At 40.6% G+C, this 23,201-nt stretch overlaps 1 protein-coding gene across 2 annotated transcripts in view; it reads left to right on the forward strand.

The window, feature by feature from the left end:
- CACNA2D3 (calcium voltage-gated channel auxiliary subunit alpha2delta 3) overlaps window positions 1-23,201 on the forward strand; it is an 833,176-nt gene that overhangs the window by 778,284 nt on the left and 31,691 nt on the right. For both annotated transcript variants that reach the window (XM_057311802.1, XM_057311801.1), the window contains one exon: window positions 5,190-5,301. In XM_057311802.1, the coding sequence (XP_057167785.1) occupies window positions 5,190-5,301 (112 nt within the window). The remainder of the gene's footprint in view (window positions 1-5,189; window positions 5,302-23,201) is intronic.

Genomic DNA, 23,201 nt, shown 5'->3' on the forward strand with positions numbered 1-23,201 from the left:
CGAAGTCATGTCACCCTGCTGCCACACTGTGAGACCTTCCCCCAGACTGCAGACAGACCTTGTCAAGTGGTTGTATCCTCAGCGCCCGGTGTGCTAACATGCAGTGTAGTGCTTTTCCATTTCCAGAGTGGGGGCACCAGACAATCTTCGGATCCTTTCATCATACCTGAGAGGTGGGGCCTGCTGGAATTTGTCACTAAACCTTTCTGAGCTGCCTGCATCAGACAGCCACTAGAGGAAGGGCTCGGACACGAGCCAGGAGCTCAGCTAGATGGTGCTGAGCACAGCAGCTCACCTTCTTTGAACCACTGTGTGGGACCGGCTACTGTACGTGGATTGTCTCGTTCGGGCCCGTAGGGCTTTTTCCATTTCATAGATGGAGAAATGAATCAAATGGGGATGCAGGGACTCGTCCTCCGGGTTGCTATCAGCTGGGTATCTTTGTTAAAGGAAAATGGAAATTCTTAGACCCTGCACATGAGAGAAAAGTTTCAAGCATCACAGCGATATTGACTTGCAAGGTTTCTTCATTCTAAATTTACCATTCCCTCGCTAGATAAAGACCCTGCGCTGAGACATACATCTTTGTTTAGCTAAAAATGGAATCCATAATTACACTGTTTATCTGCTTCATTTCCTTAATGAAGGGGACTGTGGAAGCCCATTTCTGCTTGATTATCACAAAGGTATCATTTTGGCGAAGTTGCACAAAGAGAATGGAGCTTGCTGGCACCGAGTATGAATGGGGGTGCATTCACAGAGACAAAAGAAGAGGAAAGCTTTTCAAATGGCAACTCTATTCATTCCCAGTTGTCTGCCCATAATTACTGTGAACCCAAGTCAGTTATTCTCATCAGGGACATTTGTTGCTAAGGGAAAATTAAAGAAATTCAATTGTGTGGATGCTCCATTGGGTGCTTCATTGTGAGTGAGTGGTAGGTCATGGCTTTGGCTTGAGACCGCTAGCCTAACAGGGACGGGAAGTAGAGCCGTATCTCGGCCCAGAATGGAGGCACCAGGATGGGACCGCGCAGAACCGGGTCTGGGCTTCCCGAGCTCACGGCAATGTGACTTTGGGCAGGCAGTGTCACTTAACTTCTCTGGGCTGTAGTTTCTTCATCTGTAAAATAGGGGAGCAGAGGGCCTTCCTCGGTGCACAGTGGTGAGGTCTGTCCATACAAAGGGCCCAGGGTCGTGTTTGGCACACAGTGAGTGCTTCCCAAGTATTGGCTGTGAAGGTGGTGACGGTGGTTTTGCTGTTTAAGAAAATGATGGTCATGGCGAGTCTCTTTCTGGGGGACTCAAGGCAGGCCATGTCTGCTTTCTGGACCTGTTTTCCCCACAATAAGGAATCAGCCCAGCTGAACTTTGTGACCTCTTGTACCTACACCTTTGTAAGATAATGCCTTGTAAATGCCCAATGGCTAAGACAGCACTCAGGAGATCACTGGCAGCCTGAGCTATAGGTTCAAAATTGCATAGATAAGCAATAATGCCTGGCCAATATATGTGGTGTCCATAGCACTCCAGACAAAGAAAGGTCTTCATAATAAACCATGTTATTTAGGTTATATGTGGCCATGGTTTTATACGATAATTCGCATGTGGTCCAAAAACACAGCAAGGGACTTCCAGCCAATCCACAGTCGTGTTGCAAACAGACTCGACGGTTTATCCCCACATCAGTATGGGTGCCCTGCAATTGTCAAGGGAACAAGAATTTCATCTCCAGGAAGGATCAGAGCCAAATGTGCCTCACCATTGAGAGCGCTGGACTCATTCCATTGTAACTGGGCCCAGACAATTACAATTAGAGATGGTGCAATTATCGGACCCATTTAAATCATGTGTGCTGCCTATCTCAGCCCGCCCCAAAGACCTTTCTTCCTTTCTTTCATTGGCCGAACTTCACAGAGCAGTTAAATATATGTGTGCTGGAGCCAGACAGCCCAAGTTCAAATTTTGGCTCTGCCACATACTTGCTGGATGAATTTGGGCAATTCATTTGGTTCTCTCCTCCATTCACTAATCTGCAAAACAGAGATAACCATGGTTCCCACCATATAGTTTATTTTTTTTATTTTGTCATGTTTTACCGTTAAATAAATTAATACACATGAAGGAGAACAGCATCTGTCATGTAGTAATTTCCTAATAAATGTAGCTGTTACCATCATGAGCTTATTATGCGCCATCTGCATGCGTGTGCCGTATCCACTTGCAATCTCTGTTGTTGGGCGGTTTTTTTTTTTACTTGATCTTTCTTTCATTTTAACGGACTCATTTTTGAAATTAAAATAATTTAAATATTAAAAGGAAGTTTCCCAACGTGAAAGTCGCTCTCACTTGCTATACAAGGGAGTCATTTGTGAACACAAGAACCATGAAAATAAAAAGTGTGACCAAATTGTAGCCAGATGCTTGGAGCTTTATGTGTGGCCTCCCCAGATAAAAAAGAAAAGGAGGCGGGGTGGGGGAGAGCAAACGAAAGAAAAACGAAAACGAAAGAAAGGTGGGAAAAACTCCCTAGCATCCAACAAAGATGTCCTCCGGACAAAATCAGAGGCATTGGAGAAGAACTTGGAAGTGAATGATGTTTCTACCAGGTGCCCCTCTCTGTGCCGTTGCTGTTTGGCCCGGGCCACTGAGACTGACCTTGTCTTCCCCCTGAAGGCCGGCAATTTGTCATGAGGGCCTGAGATGCTTACATTCCCTTTGTCTGTTTGATTGCCTGAAAAACACCATTCAGGGGAATTATTCATATATTCAGCAAGCATGTGATGACATTTGCCATGAGCCAGCAGCGCAGGGCATGGGGGACAGGCAGTGTCCAGGACCCGGGCCTTTGGGAGCATGACACTCACCCATGCTGTCCCTGCAGTACAGCCAGGAGTCAGGGAGGTAGTCATTGGCCTTTTCTAACCAAAAAGCAATGCTTCAGAAAGGCGCCCGTTTCTGAGGATTTGGCGCAATAACACGCAGTCGTGTGGCAGTGAGCGTGTTTGCTTAAAGAGCCCTCACAGTGCACCAGCCGCTTGCCAGGCATTAATTCATCTGGTCCTCACACAACCATGTGAAGTTATTCCCTCTTATTCCCATTTGACAGAGCAGAACACTGAGGTATCCGGAGATTGAACTCACCTGCTGTCCCACAGCAGTGGCAAGATTCATGACCCCTAGTTTGTGCCCTTAGCTACTGTGTAATTAGTCCAGCTCCTGGCATGTGGGTGGTGACATGCTCCCACAGCTAGTGTTTCATGAAGGCTGTATGTGTGTCTGCACCTGCATATATGTGAAAGTGTGCACGCGTGTCCCTTGGTTAAGAGCTGTACCTGCCTTGGTCTATTCATTACCCAGAACAACTCAGTGAGTTAGTATGGGCATCGTGCCGTATGTCAGTGACCAGCTTCTGAAATATCACACGTCATGCATAAAAAAGCTGATTGCATCCACTTCCCTTTGTTTTAGATGAGAATAATGACAACAAATTGTGCTTTAACCCCAAACCCCTAATCAATGTCCTCAAAATAATTAAAGCTTAATGAAAAGCCTATAAAAAAAACCCAGTCATGTTAGAATTGGAATACATGCTTGGCACATGGCTTCCTGATTACCCACCAAATATCTGGTGGTTACCAAATGCTCCTTTAACACTTAGTGGTCCTGTGCGGGCTCACCTCGTGCCAGCAGCCTCCGCATAGCCATTTCACAAAACATGTCCCCGTGCTCCTGACATCCCACCAACTGTATTTGGAATATAACTTGAGACTTGGTCAAAACATCATTTTGTTAAAATCCTATTGAGTTTTGGAGTTGGAAATGTAAATTATATATTCTATATATTTATAAATAGATGTTTATATTTCCATATAAACGTCAGCCAAAAACTTTGTATAAAGTTCGGGTATTGGAAACCTAAGAGCATTCTACTTGTAAGATTTTTTTTTTTTTTTTTTTAGAGGAGTGGGGAGGGGCAGAGGGAGAGGGTGAGAGAGAATGTTGAACAGTCTCCAATCCAGTGTGGAGCCCAATGCGGGGCTCAATCTCCTCACACTGAATTTATGACCTGAGCCAAAATCGAGAGTCAGATCCTTAACCGACTGAGCCAGCCAGGCGCCCCCTATTGGTAAGATGTTAATGAGTGACAAGTCCTGTGACCAAGTACCTGTACTATTGGCACCTCCGTTTTGCAGATGGGAATACTGAGGATTAGCTAGAAGCAATGGAACACGGGATTTATACTCCAAACTTCTCTGACTTCAGAGTCTTCGCCTTTAACCACTGTGCTACAGTATCTACCGTCATTGTCATTCTAATGTTACAATGGCTTCCTTAGAATGCTAGTGTTGTAACTTCTTGTTATTGATTACTGTGTTACTATTTATTATTATTATTAACTGCATTTACTCAGCACTCATTATGTTCCAGGTACTTTACTAAGTACTCAACATATAATGTCTCATTTACTTCTCACATCACCCTCTGATAGAGGGAGTATATTAGCCCCAATTTACACACTGAGAAAAATTGAAACTTAAAGAGTTTCTAGAACTTGCCCATTGGACATAACTTGTTTTTATTATTTTATCAACCACCGAGACTTTACCAAGTGCCTACTGGGTACCCATCCATGTACCAGGGTTATCTAGTGCTGTATTCCTGGGCAAGGAACTTCATAAGAGTAGGATCAGGTTCATGGCTGTGGTTCAAAGACATTACGTATTTTACTATTCCATAGTTCAATTTTGTTTCTGTCATAAAACCACGCAATTGTATCATGACCTTCGTCTCACCCTAAATAATATGGTGTAACTTCTATTTTATACATTTATTCAGATACACATATGTGTTGTTGCTAAGTTCAAGTAAGTCTGAAGTCAGAGACCCGTTGACTGATGTTGTCCCAGAAAGTATTCTTGTGATGCATAAATGATAGTGGATGAAGCCAACACAACGGCTTGAGGAATTATAGCTTATAGAGTTGCTTGGCAGATGAAATCACTTGACTAATTAGAAAATAATGCATTATGCTGTGCCTAGAAAAATCACAGCACGGCGGGAGCGGAACTGGGTTCTGAGTTACTGTGGGCTGCCAGTCACAAGAAAGCCTGTGCCTTTGTTCTTTATCTTTTTTTTTTTTTCCTTCTTCTTCTTCTTCTTCTTTTTTTTTTTTTTTCCTATCCCTACAGCCCAGAAATTGAAACAGACCCTGGAGCCTTGTGATACTGAATACCCAGCATTTGTCTCTGAGCGCACCATCAAGGAAACCTCAGGGAACATTGCTTGTGAAGACTGCTCCAAGTAAGCCTCCCACCTCCTTTCTGCTCTGTGTAGAACTCCTATGCGCCGTGTGTCTGGCCTGCTCACGATCACAATTAGAGATGGAAACATGGCTGCCCTCTTGTGTGAGGAAGTGTTTCCACCAGCTTGGAAAAAACACCTCTTGGCTTCGTTAGATCATTTAGAATTTGGGAAGCGTTCAAAAGACTTGAGTATGCATCCTGGAATAGACGAGGTTTTTAGTCGAGTTTATCGTTGGTTGGAAAACGTCCTAATTGGTGTTTTCCCAGTTGACAGTTGGACATTTCAGCTATCTGTTGGGAAAAATCCTTCGGTGTCTTTCCTGGAGGCATCGAATCTTCAGGATTCGCTGAAATCTGGTGTCTGGGGAATGAGTCTTGCTCGCTTACTAGGCATTTCCCTGATTCCTAATGCCGTTGGGCCTTTTTTAATGGTTTAACGATCATTTGGGTTTCTTTCCCCTTCATTTCTGTTGGCATTTGGCCGTTGGGTGATGAATCTACTCTTACTGGTTTGGGTGTTCTAGGTTTGGGGTGTGATTTCTTTGCAGTTGTACGCTTTACATAAGTATCTTCCTAGTCCTTCATCTGACAACTCATCTTATATAATGTCTTTAGATGCATGTAAATTTTCTTTTGCTTTTATTTTCATGTAGTCTAATTTATTCTTCTGTTCTTCTATGATTTGTGCGTTTGTGCTTTAAGAAGTTAGTCTCTGCCCTCATGGCATAATGGTATTCTCATATAGTTTTATTCCGAACACTTCCAAGTGTTGACTTTCACATTTAGGGCTTGAATCCCTCTTGAATTTGTGTGTGTGCCATAAGGTAAGGTCTAATTTCATCTTTTCCAATTCCCTGTTAACCAGCACTACTTATTGAATGTTCTTTTTTTTCCCCCCAATCGATTTATTATGGCCCCTGTGTCATATAGGGTGAGTGCCCATCTGTATGCGGATCTGTTTCCAGGTTTTACGGTTTGTCAGTACTGATGTCAACAGCATATCTCTTTAATTATTATAGCTTTGTAATATGACTTGATATTTAGGAGAACAAATATCTTTTCTATATTAAGTTGTCTTGGCTATTCTTCTCTCTCCTCTTTCATACTAATTTTGTAATCAGCTTGTTAATTTCCACAAATTATGATATGGTTTTGATTAAAATTGCTGTAAGTTATAGATTAATTTGAAGATAATTGCTATCTTGTATACTACTGGAACTTTCCATTTATAAACTACGTGTGTCTCCTTATTTACATGTCTTTTAATGTAGTTTTATAATTTTGTGTTAGATTTATACCTTGAAAGTGGATAGTTTTTCCTGCTATCAGAAATACATTTAAAACTACGTTTTCTAATTGGTAATTGCTAGAATATGAGAACATCACTGATTTCTGTATATAGAATATCTTGTATCCAGTTGCTAACTGCTCTTTTAGATTTCATAGTTTGTGTATGGCTTCCCTTGGACTTTTTTTCACACACGGTCACATCATTTGTGAAAATTTTCCTTTCTAACCTCCATATTTGTTTTGTTGCATAGCAGTAACTGGAATTGTTGACTAGAAGCAGGGAGAGTAGACAACTGTATCTTGTTCCTAATCTAAAGGAATTTCTTCTACTAATTCTATGTTAACTATGATGTTTGCTATAGGGTTTTTTATTGAGGTATAATTCACATATAATATCACATTCTTTTCAGGTGTACAACATAGCGATTCAACATGTGTGCACATTATGAAACGGTCACCACACAATCTAGCTCCCATCCGTCACCTTACAGACTTAAGGCAACGTCAGTGACTCTGTTCGCCATGATGTACATTGCATCCTGATTATTTATTTTATTGCTGAAAGTTTATGCTTCTTGATCCTCTGCACCCATTTCTTCCCCCCACCCCCCCACCCCTTCCCCTCTGGCAACCACCAATCTTTCTCTTCTTCTATAAATATGAATTTTGTTTTGTTTTGTTGGTTTATTTTTTAGATTCCACATGTTTGTGAAATCATGTGGTATGCTATTGGGTTTTCTAAATTATAGTAAAATATTAATAATATGAAATTTACCTTTGTAACTATTTTTTAAGGAGATTTAGACAGTGATTTTCTTTTTAAGTTGATTTGTTTGTTTGTTTATATAATCTCTATACCTAGTGTGGGGTGGAACTCTCCACCCCGAGATCAAGAGTCACTGTTTTCCTGAGTCAGCCAGGCCACCCCGAGATCAAGAGTCACTGTTTTCCTGAGTCAGCCAGGCCACCCCCATCGTAACTATTTTTAAGTGCACAGTTCAAGAGCTTTAAGTACATTTGCAATGTGGTACAACTGTAACTTGTATCCATTTCCTGAGTTGTCTTAGACTTTCGATAGTTAACCAATTATCAGGTTAAAGAAAACCTCTTCAGGGGTGTTTGTTGCTCTTGTTGCCGTTGTTTGAAATTTGAATGGAGGTTGAATTTTATCAAAACATTTTTTTCTACCTTCATTACCAAAATAATTTTTATTTGTTCATATCTTGAGTTACAGTGATAAAAATTTTTAAAAATTTAAATCATGAAATATATATACGATCTCTTTCATGGTAGATGGATTATCTCATGTGAAAACATGCTTCCTTTCCCAGGATGGTCTTTCACTGCCATGATTACAAAAGACAAAAACCAAAACCATCTTGCTAGATCCATTTGTTCATGCTATATTGAAGTGGCCATCTGTGCTCAAAACGAAGAGTGGGTTAGGGGCACCTGGGTGGCTCCGTCGTCTAAGCATGACTCTTGATTTCAGCTCAAGCAATGATCTCAGGGTCCTGGGATCAAGCCCTGCATGTGGCTCTGCCCTCAGCAAGGGGACGGGAGAGAGTCTGCTAAAGTTTCTCTCTCCCTCTCCTTCTGCCCAACCCCCCCAAAATAAATAAATAAATCTTAAAAAAAAGTGGGCTATACTTTTCCTTTCACATACTGTCATTAGGCTTTGCTATTGAGGTCATTTTATTGTTACAAAATAACTTGGATCTTATACGTTTGTATAAGATTAAATTATCTGCTTTTAGGTCAGGTGAAATTTACCCATAAAACTATGAACAGCAGATAGGTTATTTATTCATTTATTTTATTCATTTATTTATTTATTTTTCCTGTGTGAGTAAATTTTCAACTCCCGAATTAGTTCCTTCAGTGGTTAGATATCTTTGGAGTCTCTACTTCTTTTTTAAATGATTTTGGTAATTATATTTCTAGGAAAATTGCCTGTTTCATCCCACTTCTCATGTTCATCGCATGCATTTGTTAATAGTATTTTCTTTTGATTAAAAATGCTGCCATATGTGTGATTTTGCCCCGTTTTAAATCAATCTCTCTCCCTTCCCTTCTCCTCCCCTTTTCCCCCCACACCTCCTCTTCTCACACCCCCTCCCCCTTTCTCTCTCTCTTTCCCTCCCTCTCCCTTTCTGTCCCTCTCACTCTCTCTCTCCCTATCTCTCTCTGCCTCCCCCTCTGTCTCCCTCTTCCTCCCTCTTCCTTCCTCTCCCCCCTCCCTACCTCTCCCTCCCTGTCCCTCTCTCCCTCTCTGTCTCTCCTTACCTAACTCCCTCCCTCCATTGTTTCCTCCTTCCTTCCCTCCCTCTCCATACTAACAGACATGTTTGTTTTCTTTTCCTTTTCAAAGAACCATCATTTAGTTTGTTAGATTTTCTCTGTTGTTTCTTTTTTTTTTTAAAGATTTTATTTATTTATTCGACAGAGATAGAAACAGCCAGCGAGAGAGGGAACACAAGCAGGGGGAGTGGGAGAGGAAGAAGCAGGCTCATAGCGGAGGAGCCTGATGTGGGGCTCGATCCCATAACGCCGGAATCACGCCCTGAGCCTAAGGCAGACGCTTAACCGCTGTGCCACCCAGGCGCCCCTTCTCTGTTGTTTCTTTGACTTTCTTTTTCATTTTATTTTGCTTCTTACCTGTGTTATTACCTTTCTTCTATGTTTTTGGGATTTACTCTTTATTATTTTCTACCATTTTGTGTTCGATGCTTAGCTTTTGCAAATTCATTTATATATGTAGATAGATATACATATATCTATATATATAATAAATGTATTTTACATGTGTAATTTTTCTCTTCATTTCACTTCATATAGGGTTGTCATTATTCAGCTGTGATAATTTTCTAATTTTCACCATATTTTTGATTGGTAAATTTTTAAATACTGTTTTAAGATTTCCTGATATATATGGGTTTTGAGGCTATCTTTTTTTTTCTTATTGATTGCTGTTAAATGACATTGCTGTCTGTATACCACGTGGTCTGTCCAGAGACTTGTTTTGTTTTCTAGTACTTGTCCACATGGTTTTGAAAGCAGGTTTCATTCTCTAATAGCTGAGTACAGGGATTAATGTGTATCCATTGGATCAAGTGTGTTTATTGTGTTGCAAACTTTTGTTCTTGTTGTTCTGTTTTAGATATCAGGCTCTCACCAGGCTTATGGATCTTTCCACTCCTTCATGTCATTCCTTTTACCTTGCTTTTTATATTTGGAAGCTGTGTTACCATAGACAACCCTGTTCAGGACTGGTATAGCGTCCTGATAAATCATTCCTCTGATCACTACTGGATAGCCCTCTCTGGGAAAGTATTTTATGCTTTCATGTCTATTTTGTTTGCTAACAGCACAGATGCAGTATTTCTTTGTTTGCTGACATATCCTAGGCATGTTTTCCCCCTTCCTTCCATTTTTAACTTTCTTTTTTGTTTCTGTCATTTTGTATTAGGATTTTATCTTATAAATAGAATGCAGCTGGCTTTGGCATTTTTATTATCTCCATTATCGGAGATTTAATCTTTTATAATTTACTGTGCTTGGACAAGTTTGAATTTATTTCTAGCATCATTTTATAGGCTGTTTATCTCCATATCCTTCCTTCCTTCCTTCCTTCCTTCCTTCCTTCCTTCCTTCCTTCCTTCCTCCCTCCCTCCCTCCCTCCCTCCCTTCCTTCCTTCCTTCCTTCCCTTCTTCCTTCCTCTTTCCCTCCCTTCCTTCTTTCTTTTCCCTCCAATTGGACCTACTGAGTTTTCTCTATTCCTGTTTTTCCTCTCCTAGTATGTAAGGTATGCCCCTTGTCCTGAAGTATCGACCCTTAACCTTGCACATGTTTCAGGATCTCTTCCCTCCTCCGTGGAGAACAAACTCTTAGAACCTCTGACTTGGATTACCTTCCATCTCTTTCATGTGATATTTCCTAACATTCTAGCTCTGCTGTGTTTTTAACCTACCAAATATGTTATTATTGCTGTTGCTGCCTGTAATAAATGAGATGTTTACCAGTTTGTTTACTCACTATTTTTTTTAAACCATTGCTTCTTGTTTTACAGTACTTTAGAAGTTTTTTGTTTTGTTTTGTTTTTTTCCAGGAATGATCTAGGAGTGGTAAATGATCTCACGCTTTGTCTGAAATGCTTTATTTACTATGTGCTCTGCAGTGATCATTCAACTCCATGCTATCTAAATTGAAGTATTTTGAAGATACTATTCCACTGTCTCCTGAGTTTTAGTTTTGTACCTCTCTAGGTGGTCTGGCTTTTCCCCTTCTCAGAGGGCTTTTAAAGGCCTTTTCTTTGATATTGTGGTTTCACTGACATGTGTCTAGATATAAATTTACTTCACTGTGTTTATATACTTTCTTTTGGGTAATTTCCCTAAACTTGAGTTCGCTAATTTCCTTTTGGTTGTGTCTAGTCCTCTGCTTGGAGTATTAAAGTCTTCCTATTTATTTTTAGATGTATCATTTGCTTCTTTCAAAAATCTGTGTATTCTCGTATACATTAAAGTTGCTAAGAAAGTAGATTTTAAAATATCTGTGTCTTCTTTATATAGATTCTTATTCTTAAATTTTCTATACCTAATTATAAAGGCCTTTTAGGGCTGTTTTAGTAGTTTAAATTGGGGGGATATCAATTTCCTCGTCTCTTGTATCTGCTTTCTTTCCTGATAGATAATTGACTCATGTGTTCTGTCATTTTTGACCATGAACTGATTTTTACTATTCATTATTTTTCTGTGGGAACAGAATAGAGCCTGAGTTTCTCTTCACAAGGTTTATAATGGGGCTTTAGTCATGTATCCTGTTAGTACTGACTGCCTGGGAATTCTTGTTATGTAAGTTTTTGTATTTAGGAGTTTCTGCATCATATAATTACAGTAAATATTTTTCCTAAGCAGCATGTCGTTTCGGCTTAAAGTTTGATTTCTCATGCTAATATTGTTTTGCCCATTCAGACCCCAGACAGCACCAGAGTATCCGCTTTTTACACTTAGTTCTAAATGTACATGTTGGCTTTTAGTGTCTTGTCTTTTAAGTTCTTTTGTTTTTAAACATGCTTGTACTGTTTTACTATTTCATCCAGCATGTCTAAGTGTTTAGAGCAGAATGGCTTCCATATTGGCTTAATCCGCCATGTTATAGTTTGCTATTCTGACTGACGACTTTCTAGAACCACCCCAAGAAAGCACGGGAGTATGGTGGTTTAGTGTGGGAGCCGTGGCATCAGGGAATTCAGAGTGTGTGGACCCCAACTCCCATCATTGCTAGCTGTGTAACTTTGAGCAAAAACATAAACTCTCTGAAACTCAGCCTTTCCTGGCTAATTTGGAGGATAATAATAGTAAGCACAGCATAGGCTGGTTGTACGAATTAAGTGGGAAAATGTATGTTGTAGATTTAGCATGATGCCTGGAACAGAGGAAGTTCTCAATAAATGGCCCCATTTCATGCTAGCATAATGCCATACCAACTTCGTATGTAAAGATTTTGGCCCCCATTAACTGTTCTGTTAAAATGTGCATTCTCCTTTTGATAGTCTCACATCACTTCGCCACTGTAGAATTCCTGTAGGAAAAGGTGCCACATATATGTATTTTTGATGGCCAAAGTTTACATATACTTAAGGATCGTTGACAGTTCATGGCTCTGTAGCTCCATGAAGTGGACTCCATTGATTTTATAATGACTGCAAACCTTTTCAACCAGAGGGATATTGTATCCTCAGTAGTCATAACTACAGACTAGGATTCCTAAGGTAACCAGTATCTTCTAGTGCACAATAGGTAATCAGATTTAGTGGAGTAAATTAGGTTTCTTATTTCCATTCTAGATGAGAGAACAGATAGAGCCAAGATAGATGATTGCTAAGGCCAGCAGTATTTTTCCTTGTTGACTTGCAATCAGAAGCCAAAAATATGAATGCAGTTTGATTAAAATAAGTAAACTAAGGTTTCAAACAGAAGAGAGACCATTTTTTATTCAGTGGAGGGTAACTGCATTCCTGCTAAGGCCCAGGAATTGCAGGTGCATTGGGAAAACCAAGGGTGGATGAGATATGAAGTTGACACTCAAGGTATTTATATCCACTGTGACGAGTCTTCTTCGGGCCTTGACTTCCACACTGGGTTCAAGACTCACAGGAGGTTGGGAAGTTCAATGGCCCTGATCCCAGTTGCTGGCAACACTGAAAAGATGCTGCAGGCTTTGGAGGATTTTCGTTTCAGAGCTTCAAGACCACCACCTGGTAGCTCAGTCATATGCAACAGAAGCAAAATAATAAAGGCCCCGGGGTGTGAGTAGGGAGAGGTATGGAGACCCGTGCTTTTCCTTTCTTTCTCAGTAACGTTTTTACTGATGTGTGGCACATACGGGAAAGTGTACAAACCATACATTTGCAGCGTGATTAATTTTCATGAAATGAACATATCTGTATAAACAGCACTCGGGTTGAGAAGTGAATGAACATCGCTAGCCCCTTGGAAGCCCGTACCTGCCCCTGCAAGGTGTACCCCCACTTAGCATATGACAACCGCTCTCTCGAGTTCTAACATTAATGGTTGCTTTTACTTGTTTCTAATGCCTAACTTGTGAGATGGCAATTAGTTCATAAGATATGAGGGCTGATGTATTAATTGAAGGGCGTTTTAAGGAATCAGCTTGGAGAACAAAATAAGGCCTTGGGGGAAAAAAATTAAAGATCGCTCAGGGCTTCCTTCAGTGTCTGTTTGTGGATTATCTGTCTTATCAAGTGGCCTAGGCACCGGGCCACACTGTTGGGGACCAGAAGGCACACGTGATTCCTGTCTTCATGGAGTTCACAGACAGACATCTAGACAATGTCCACACTCCATGCTGAGGGATGGGATTATAGAGTAAATGTCACGCAGAAGCACAGAAGGGAGGCTGGGTGGTCAAGAAAGACTTCCTGGAAGAAGTGGCATTTATTGTCAGACCACTAGGATATGAAGGACTTAGCAGGTAAAAGTATCCAGGCAGAGGGAAGAGCCTTGCATAGGCAAGAGGAATCGTGGTTTGTTCAACAGATTTTTTGAAGTTCAGGGAAGCTGGAACGCAGAGCTGGGGGTGAGAAGGACTGGGAGAAGAAGCAAGGAATGAGTAAAGGGCAAATAACGTTGCCCCTTGATTCTCCTGTCGGAGAGAACTAGTCCTTTGAAGAACTTCAGCTGCTACCCCAACACCAGTATGGCACAACAGAAAACGTGTAAAGAGGGGAGAGAGAAAATGATCAGATTCCACATGTTGGGAGAAATGACAGCGATCAGAGTGACAATGATGGTCTCTTGAAGCAGAAAGTCATGATTCGTACAGATCACTGCTGCCCCACTATTCCCCTGCGCCATAGCGTGCACACACTCGTGCGTACACACACACACACACACACACACACACACACACTCCCATCCTAATAGAGCAAAGAGCCCATTTGTTTCTCCTCCACTGCCCCCTCCTCTTTTTAAGGATTAGAAATTGACAGATCAGCTGGGGTAACTAGTTGAATGAGAAATCAATTCGTGACTATTTTTTTCCTGATCCAAAAATCCCTGTGAGGCTTTGTTATAAAATCGTTGTAGAATGCTCCTATCATACCAAAATAGGCTCAGATGCTGTGAAGGCCTGACCCTTTTAGGGTCATATCCCTTCCGCCCTTTCCTTGCTCCATTTTGTGAAATGAAGTTTATTAGAAGATACATCTGAGGGCTTATCAAAGTACTGATGAAGATAACAATTTGCGTTTTGTACGATCTTTGGATTCTTGGAATGAAATATGTTAAGGAGAAAAATAATGTTCTTTGACTTGTCCTCATTCCCTTGTCGACGGCTGGTAGATTTTTCAGTACAATGGCCAACACGTTTGGTGGCGACCAGGAAACCGAATTCACACATCTGCTTTATATCTAATTCGTGTAGAAATTTGTCAACCTTTGCCTGGAAAGAGTGAGATTTTGCAGGACTGGTTCTCTAAGACAATTATGAATTTTCAACCAGCTTTGTAGGTAACTTCAGGTCAGGGGCAGTGACATTCAAAAATAACACAATTCTACAGCATCTGGCCAGGAGCGATTTGGAAACTGAGTTTGGTGAAAATTATAGCATTTCAGAAATTACGCACTAAGATCTTTTTCAAAGAAAAACATCTCGCCTCCCGCAATGGAACATACAAAACTGTGTCCGTTACAACCCGTTCTGAAGGCAGCGATTACTTTCCTCCACAAGCAATGGCAAACCATAGAGCAACAATCCCAAAGAACTGTGCGCTTCCCACGGGAACATGCTTCGAGCTGCAGTTTGCTGGGGACTGTCATTAACAATCTGCCCATCTCTTAGACGAAAGCGGACGTCCTTGGTGCCTAGCCATTTTTGCCAGAACTCAGGAAACCATGTCAGGTGGTTCTGGCCACATAGTAAAAATCTTTTTGGTCTCCAGTGATCTTTGAAGACTGGCTGATCCTAACTCTGCTTTTATGTCCTGTTTCCAGCATCACTTGATGGTTTCATATGGAAAGTACATCAAGAGTTGACTCAATTGCTCTAAATAGAAACCTTCAAATTGGCAACTCTAAAAGTGGACATTTATCTGTCTATATCATAGGCAGATATATTATAATAGAGGGACAGTATGCAATGTTTAAAAAAGGATTTTCAAAAATATAGGGTTTATTAAGAATGCAGGAGCCTAAAAGAAAATAAGAATTTACATAAGAATGTCATTAGGGTTGGTGGTTTGGCTGCTTTAACCAATAATTTTCGTCATTCAATATCCCACTGATTATTAAATTAATCTGTTATTCAAACAGCAATCGAAAACAACTCAGCCCATATTTTCTGGGCATTTGTGACTGTCAACAAGTTTAACAAAATTAGATATCTGAAAAGAATGCAATGTTTTATGATTTTCCAATACGTTTCTTTCCTTCTTGATACCCTCTCAACCTTTGCTGAGACGGGGATCCTCTTGGAATGGAAACCAATCCCTAAGTTAACTACTTCTCACCCATTAAGAAAAATAATTAATCAAGAATAAAGGGAATCATGTGTAACATGGACAATGCTAGAGCTTTAAAAATCTTGTCACATTTCAATGCTGGCAAGATATTCATTTTTAAGAAAAATCAGTTTTGTTTTTTGTTTTTTGTTTTTTGTTTTTGGTTGTGTGTGTAAATGAGTGCGGATGTCTTTTTTGGGGGGTAGTATCACTCATCGCTTTTCATAAAAATTATGTTGCCATCAGTTTCACTTTGGGATCAGAACACAAGCTTTGCTCATCTTCTTGGAAGCCCCAAAAGCTGTGGCTACACTTCGCTTCTCTCATCACTTCTCCCCATGCGCCTTTCATTTGTCCGCTAAACTGAAAGAAAGTAATTGGTCTCGAAGCTGTGTTGACATGTTTCGTGGGCTACGGTTCAGAGAACCATAGTTCAGGGATTCCATTTTCCTACAAACTACTCCAATTTCCTGTTGAGGTCTCACACTGGGTGGGCGTTTTACCACAAGTCTTCAGACTGTTTCCAGCGAATGCCCTGCAGGTGTTCTTACCAGTGGGCCTTCTGGAAACGACCTGTAAAATGGATCCATTGCACAATGGGGACATGGCGTCTTCCTGAGTCAAGGCTGAGAGGCTGAGCTCGGGGCGGGGGGTGGGGAGGGGGTGGGGGCTGAACTACAGCCTGGGCTACCACGCTTAATCACGCAAAGAGTTTAACCAGCTATTTAAACATCCGGGTTCTCTGCTCATCTGCCCAAGGGGCATAATACCTGCCTCAGAGGATGTGTACGTGGGTTAAAAAAAGGGGGGGGGGAGGTAACACTCATACGTAGCACAGTGCCCAGCACGGAGTAAATGCTACGTAAATGGGAGAGATTTTTATAGAGCACAGTCCACAAACCCATCTGTGTTGACAGGGATGTAGGAAAACCACAGAACTCCAGTCAGGCTCCTCTTCCAGATTTCTTAGACTGGAAGGTAAAACTACTAGTTTCAATCAGGAAAAGTAGTGGGTGAGGTTTCTGCTCCAACAAGACTGTCCTAGATAAAGTAGATCTTGGATTTTTGCCACTTCCTGGATCCACTTGAGCTCTTGGTTCATTAAAAAAAAAATTGGAAATATGAATTAGGGACGACACATACGCAATAGTGATCAGATACTTCATTACGCAAATTGGACACAGACTTTGCCAGTGGGAGTACATTAGTGTCATGAATAATGTAATTTGTAGGCGTTAAAATGTAACAGTTTTAACCACTTAATTTGCAAGCGTACACTAATTTGTTGAAATATTTTTGTATCTCCTGCTCTATACATTCTTGCCAAACTACTGTACTCAATCTTGTTTAAAATGTGTAAATAAATGTGATTCAATTTCCCATGAAATACCCATTGGCCCTTTCCAGCGGGCTTAGCTCACTTCTAAACAAGACAACTTTCCACTCTACAATGAGATTAACACCAAAGGTCAAATTCTTCCCATTGGAGATGGAGGGCTGTGCAACTTACTTTCCTCCACGTTTTCCCTTGGTGTCATTTACTCACTTAATACCTTGCCGTGTTGGCTGCTAACTTGCAGGGCTGTGGATCTCCCAGATCAAAATAGTTCCTGTCCTTTTGAATTTTACAGTGTCACACCCACACTGTGATGGAGGAAAGCCAGCCTCTGCCTCCATGCTATGTTCACGCTTCCTATTCTGCCTCTCAGAAAGGTGATAGAAATTACTCCTGGATCCTAAAAGTGATTTCTTTCCGCCAAGAAAGATTTAAAACATGGTGGCCACATCTGGAAGTTTCTTCACACTTGGTCATCTACTGCTGGGAATGTGCCACTCATCCCTTCATAAAGGGCTACCTTCTTTTCATATTATGGGTATGGTGCCAGGTTTGAATAATTCAATACGAGCTCTGACAATCGACAGCCTAGTTAGTGCTGTATGTGTGTGGTTGCTGAAAACATGTTGGCTTGAATCTTTAAAAAAAGGGGAAAGGGAGGTAAATGCTTATCTTGGGAGCTGTCTTTTGAATTGTTGAAATAGTGCCGGAAGAGGAAAACATGTCCCAGAGGCATCAGAATAATTGGGATTAAAACCTCTGGTTGATTTTCCTCCCAATTCTTTGGATCTCAGTTCAACGAGGTGCTTTACCGGAGACAGGACTTTACTGATTCTCTTTCTCAGATGCTCACAGGAAAAAGGCTCCCTATCCCAAGCGCATGGACGATTACAACTTTGAGGTTCCAGATAGAATGGTGGTTGTGTAGGTGTTGCTATCTTTACTTGCCCTTTGATAATCAGTGTTTGGAGAGGTTTTCGTACAGGAAATGTTGTAAATTACTGTTTTCCCTCGCGAGTCCATGATGCAAAATGAGAGGGGCGCATGTCTATAATGACTAGGCAGGTCTCTACCTGACATGAATTAGTCTCACAATTTCCCATTTGTACATTTCTTAATGTGTGGGAAAGCGGGATGGGAGCACAAGTACGTTTGGCTGGGCTCACAACACAGTGAGGCTTTCCTCTTCCATGCCGGAGGGTAGGAGACCAGCATAGCCAAGGAATATTTTTAGAATGTTTATTTGCATGTGGAATGGAGGAGTGCAGAGCTGTGTCCACACTATGGACGTTTTCGAGCTGCATTTCTGCGGTGCATTGTCTCCATCCCGATGGCTGTTTGTGCTGGGACGCCCACCATCCCTGCCTCAAAGAGCAGTCTGTGTTCCTCCCTTGGGCTGCCCGGGGCTACACCTGAAGTGGCTTAGCAAGTTGCCAAAACCCTATAGATGTGTGTTTATTAACTCTCCAGCTTGCCCTCCATTTGTTTAGCTTGGAAAGAGTTTATATATTCCTATGGGTATTAAAAACCCATCTGATGTATTAAAGGAGCTCAAAGGATCAAAGTAGAAATGCTGCTTGAAATGCAGCATATTGAATATAGACATAAAATTTCTAGACACAAACCACTTTTTCACGGGACATTTTGTATACTTAAGAAGGGAATTCATTTGTTAATGATCAGCTTTTCTTTAGGATTGGCATTTCTCTCTCTGTCTCTCTCTTTTTTCAGGTGAGCTCCAGTTCCACCTTTTTAGGATTGCTCATGATTTTGATAGGAAAGCCTGCTGGCAACCTAGGGGAGGCAGGCAATAATCTCAGCACCATCTTCATGCCTAGAAAGATATAGCCCAAGATCATATCGGCCACTGGCTCATGACCAAGGTTCTTCATGCGTTTGGTAGAAAAATGGGTGGAGAGGTTACAAGATGAGGGTCAGAATCACCCCTGATCCACATAAGGAGACGTGTAACTGATCAGTCAGAAGGATGTGGGAGAAATTCTCAGGCTAGGATCATTATATCAGACGCTTCTCAAGCAATGCACCACTACACTGACTTTAGGAAAACAAATTGTACACTTTACAAATGATTCAGTTTCTGTTGAAGTAGATTGCCCCTGCAGTCTTGCATGATTTCTGTACATCCAAGCCTATCTGAGAATTTATATATGATAGTTGTTTACTGAATGTCTACTTTTTGCTAAGAGGTTCGTGCCTATTTCCATGTTTATCATTCTTTCCATTTTTTCATTTCATCTGCATTTCACCAAGGAGGAATTTGAGGCTCAGAGGAGTAGCACCCCTGACCAGTGCTATAGAGCTGCTAAGTACTTGATTTGAATTAGGTCGGTGTCTATCTAACTCTGAGGCCTGATAGCAAATTCCTGTGGCATCCAGGTGAATGTCTCTCTGTCATGGTACCAAGCCGTGTCAGACTGAGTTCATCTCACCATGAAGGTTTGCTCTGGAAACTGACAATTGCACCCTTCACTTGACCTATGGGAAGAAATTACAAACGTCCAATTTGACAAGATCTGTACATTTCCTAAATGCCAGTTTCATGCAAATCTCCATCAGATCTACTTGGAGGTTTTGTCACAGCATCTAGGGCATAACTGTTTAAGCATCTGTTTATTTGTCTTTCTCCCCCAGTAAATCAGGTGAAATAGGCTGGAACCATGGTAAAAAGTAGTTCAGGCTTTGGTATCGTGCAAACCTGGGTTTGAATTCTCAATGCCATCACTTCCTAATAGGGCGACCTTTGCCAGCAAATGAATTACCCATCTCAGTTGCCACCTGTTCATCTGTAAAGTGACGATGCTAATAGGGCCTATGGGGGTTGGCTTGAAGTGAACAGTACAAGGTACAGTTAAAAGGAGGAAAAGCTTCACCCAGCACCTGGCATTTAGCTGGTGTTCAATGTCTGGGAGGTCTTCTACCAAATTCATTATAGATGGGACATATCCTGTTAATTCCTGTATTCTTAGCATTTACAATACGGCTTTGCCTATAAAATGGTGCTCAGAAAATTGTTGATTGAGACAAACTTTCCCAAGAAAACAAACTTGTCAGTGAGCAACAGGGGACAGGGTGTGTGTGATTCTGGTAGCTGAGACACGTGCTATTTTGCATGATATTTGAAAACAAGTATGTATATGTTTTGGAAACAACTAGAAGGTCAGATTCCCAAGAGTGGGAAGAGAACTTTGTGATTTTCCTTAGAAAAAGAGAAGATGGTCTAGAGAAGGGGCTTGCCTCAGGTCCCGCAGGGAGAAGCAGCCTATTCCAGATGCAAAACCCACTCGGTGGCCTGTGTAGGAATCTTCCTCTGTCACCTTGCTTCTTTTCCATAGCTGATAATTTTTAAAATAATTATTCACTCACTAACAATACACAAATAAATGATGGTACAAGATATGAAACACAAATATAGTAAATAATTCAAATAGTACATGAGGCTATGCAATGAGAATTAAATCTTCTCCCCCCATAGCTAATAATTTTTAAAATAGCTATTAACTGAACACATAAATAAGTGATGATACAAAGTATGATACACAAATATAGTAAATAATTCAAACAGCATAAAGATATGCAATGAGAATCAAATCTCCTACCACCCTTGACCCCCTACAACCTGTCTAGAGGACAGCCATTGTTTCTGGGTCCTAGTGCATCCCTCCAAGGACGTCTTCTGCAAATACAAACACACAGGCATATTCAGCATTCCACCGCTCATTTAGTACAGGAATGAGAGCACACTGTGCATACTGTACGTCACCTTTTCTTTTTCACCTGCCGAGACTGTCTTCACATCGTTACATAGATTTGTCTTTTTATTTTAAAAAATCACCTGCGATTCCATTTTGGGGGTATTTTCATTTAACCCAAATTGGACCCAAAACATTGGCTACTTGAAGCAGAGTAGAGAGGAATGTTCTCATATAATACGTAATTTATTTATTTGTATGATACATGACTAGAAGAATTGATGGGTCAAATGGTAAGCATATTTATGATTTTGATATATCCTGCAGAAATGCACTCTGGAAAAGTTAAACCAATTTGTATTTCTACCAATTTATGAGGATTTACCTTAGTTATACTCTTACCAGCACAGTGTGTCATCAAAATGTTGTGTCCTGGGCTAGTCTGGTAGATGAAAAGTGGACTATCACTGCTGTCTTAACTCTTCTATTCATGACTGAGGCTGAATGTATTTTCTATGTCTTCAAGTCATTTTATTTCTCTTTCTGTATGTTCTCTAGTCAGGTTCTTACCTCTGTTTTCTTCTTCTTGTTCTCTTCTTTTAAGATATTAGACTTTTATATTAAGCTTATATAATAGCCATGTTAACTATTTATCCCGTGTATTACATGAAAAACAGAGCGTATCATAATTATTTTCTCATTACAAAAGTAATACATGTCTGGGGCGCCTGGGTGGCTCAGTCATTAAGCATCTGCCTTTGTCTCAGGGCGTGATCCCGGCGTTCTGGGATCGAGCCCCACATCAGGCTCCTCCGCTGGGAGCCTGCTTCTTCCTCTCCCACTCCCCCTGCTTGTGTTTCCTCTCTCGCTGGCTGTCTCTGTCAAATAAATAAATAAAATCTTAAAAAAAAAAAAAAAGTAATGCATGGCCTTATGGAAATGGTAGAGAAGTATCTACAGGCTTATCCTTCAGGAGTAAAACAACTGATAGAATTTTGGTGTATTTGCTTTCATTCATGTTTTTTGTAAATTATTTTTCGTTTGTTTTGTTTTTCAAAAATGGCACAATATTATAAATATTATTTTATGACATGCTTTTTTTAAAATAAGTTTTATTTTATTTTATTTTATTTTTTTTAAGATTTTATTTATTTATTAGACAGAGCTAGAGACAGCCAGCGAGAGAGGGAACACAAGCAGGGAAGTGGGAGAGGAAGAAGCAGGCTCATAGCAGAGGAGCCTGACGTGGGGCTCGATCCCATAACGCCGGGATCACGCCCTGAGCCTAAGGCAGACGCCTAACCGCTGTGCCACCCAGGCGCCCCTGCTTTTTTTTTTTTTTTTACTTGAAATGCCATGAGCATAATTCCTTGACCTTAAATAATTCTACAACATAACTTTTTAAAATAATCACATAGTGTGCGGGTTTACTAATTTCCTTAAGCAATCCTATTTCGGCTCTTTATAGTATTTGCTATATAAGCAATGACATCGTAAGTGAATGTCTTTACTCCTAAAACTCTATATATCCATGTAATGATACACTTAGCATCAATTCCTAGAAGTAAAAGAGTCGGGAACCATTTTTTGTTAAGATGTCTTGAGGACAGTTAATTACATGATACAGATAGAAATGTTTATTTTTCTTTTGATTCCTTTTTCTGTTGTTTGTTTTCGGGGAAACGATGTAACTTTTACAAAGAACAGATAATAGGTAGAAGTTATTTTCCAAAAAACCTTCTCCTGGAAGACATGATGCCATCTGAGAGTGGAAACTTAGTTTGTTGTAAGCTTTTATTTCTCGTAATAAGGTGATAGAGGAGAAGCCTGTTTGCAATTTAGCTTAAGACGTAAGAAAAACAGAAAGTACAGTAGTGATAGACAGGTTTATACATTTAATGCTTTTGTTAGTAATCATTTACAAACCTCCCTAGATGATTTTTTAAAGTCTACTTTTAACAAAAGGGATGGACTTCTAGTGGGGTGCCAACTTAATTATTTCAACTTAATAATAAGTTGAATAACTTTGAAATGACATTACACAGGCCTGTGGAGGGGTCACAGAAAAATGAGCCCCAGAAACACTTTCTGGATGTGTGAGCATGGCTGTAAGTACCACTAATCGGGAAAATTAAAGCAACATGAAAAATTGTTGCGATTAATGAGCCCTGATGAAAACAGGGTGAAGCGCCCAGGGTGTGTAAAGTCACAGCGTTCTCTGAGCAGGTCTGTATGCTCCAGATGCTGGTTGCAGCCTACAGTCAATGGCTCCAGGAAATTACGCTAATGTTATTGATCCTAACCCTTTCCTGATGGGGCTTTCTTCTCTTCCTGTGTCTTCACACAGCCTTCAAATGCATGCCTATCAAGCTTGGGAAATTGAATCGGCTTTTAAGAAAGGAGGCAAAACAAATAAATAGCATACATGCTTATTTCCTATCATTGAAAACTGCGTGCCAGGAAAGGAAGAGTGGAATGGTCAGGGTATTTAGGGTCAATCTGAAAATGCTCTCATGTGACGTCCCTACATATTATGGGA

Source organism: Ursus arctos, unplaced genomic scaffold (genome assembly GCF_023065955.2).
Source record: "Ursus arctos isolate Adak ecotype North America unplaced genomic scaffold, UrsArc2.0 scaffold_14, whole genome shotgun sequence".
NCBI classification, from domain to species: domain Eukaryota; kingdom Metazoa; phylum Chordata; class Mammalia; order Carnivora; family Ursidae; genus Ursus; species Ursus arctos.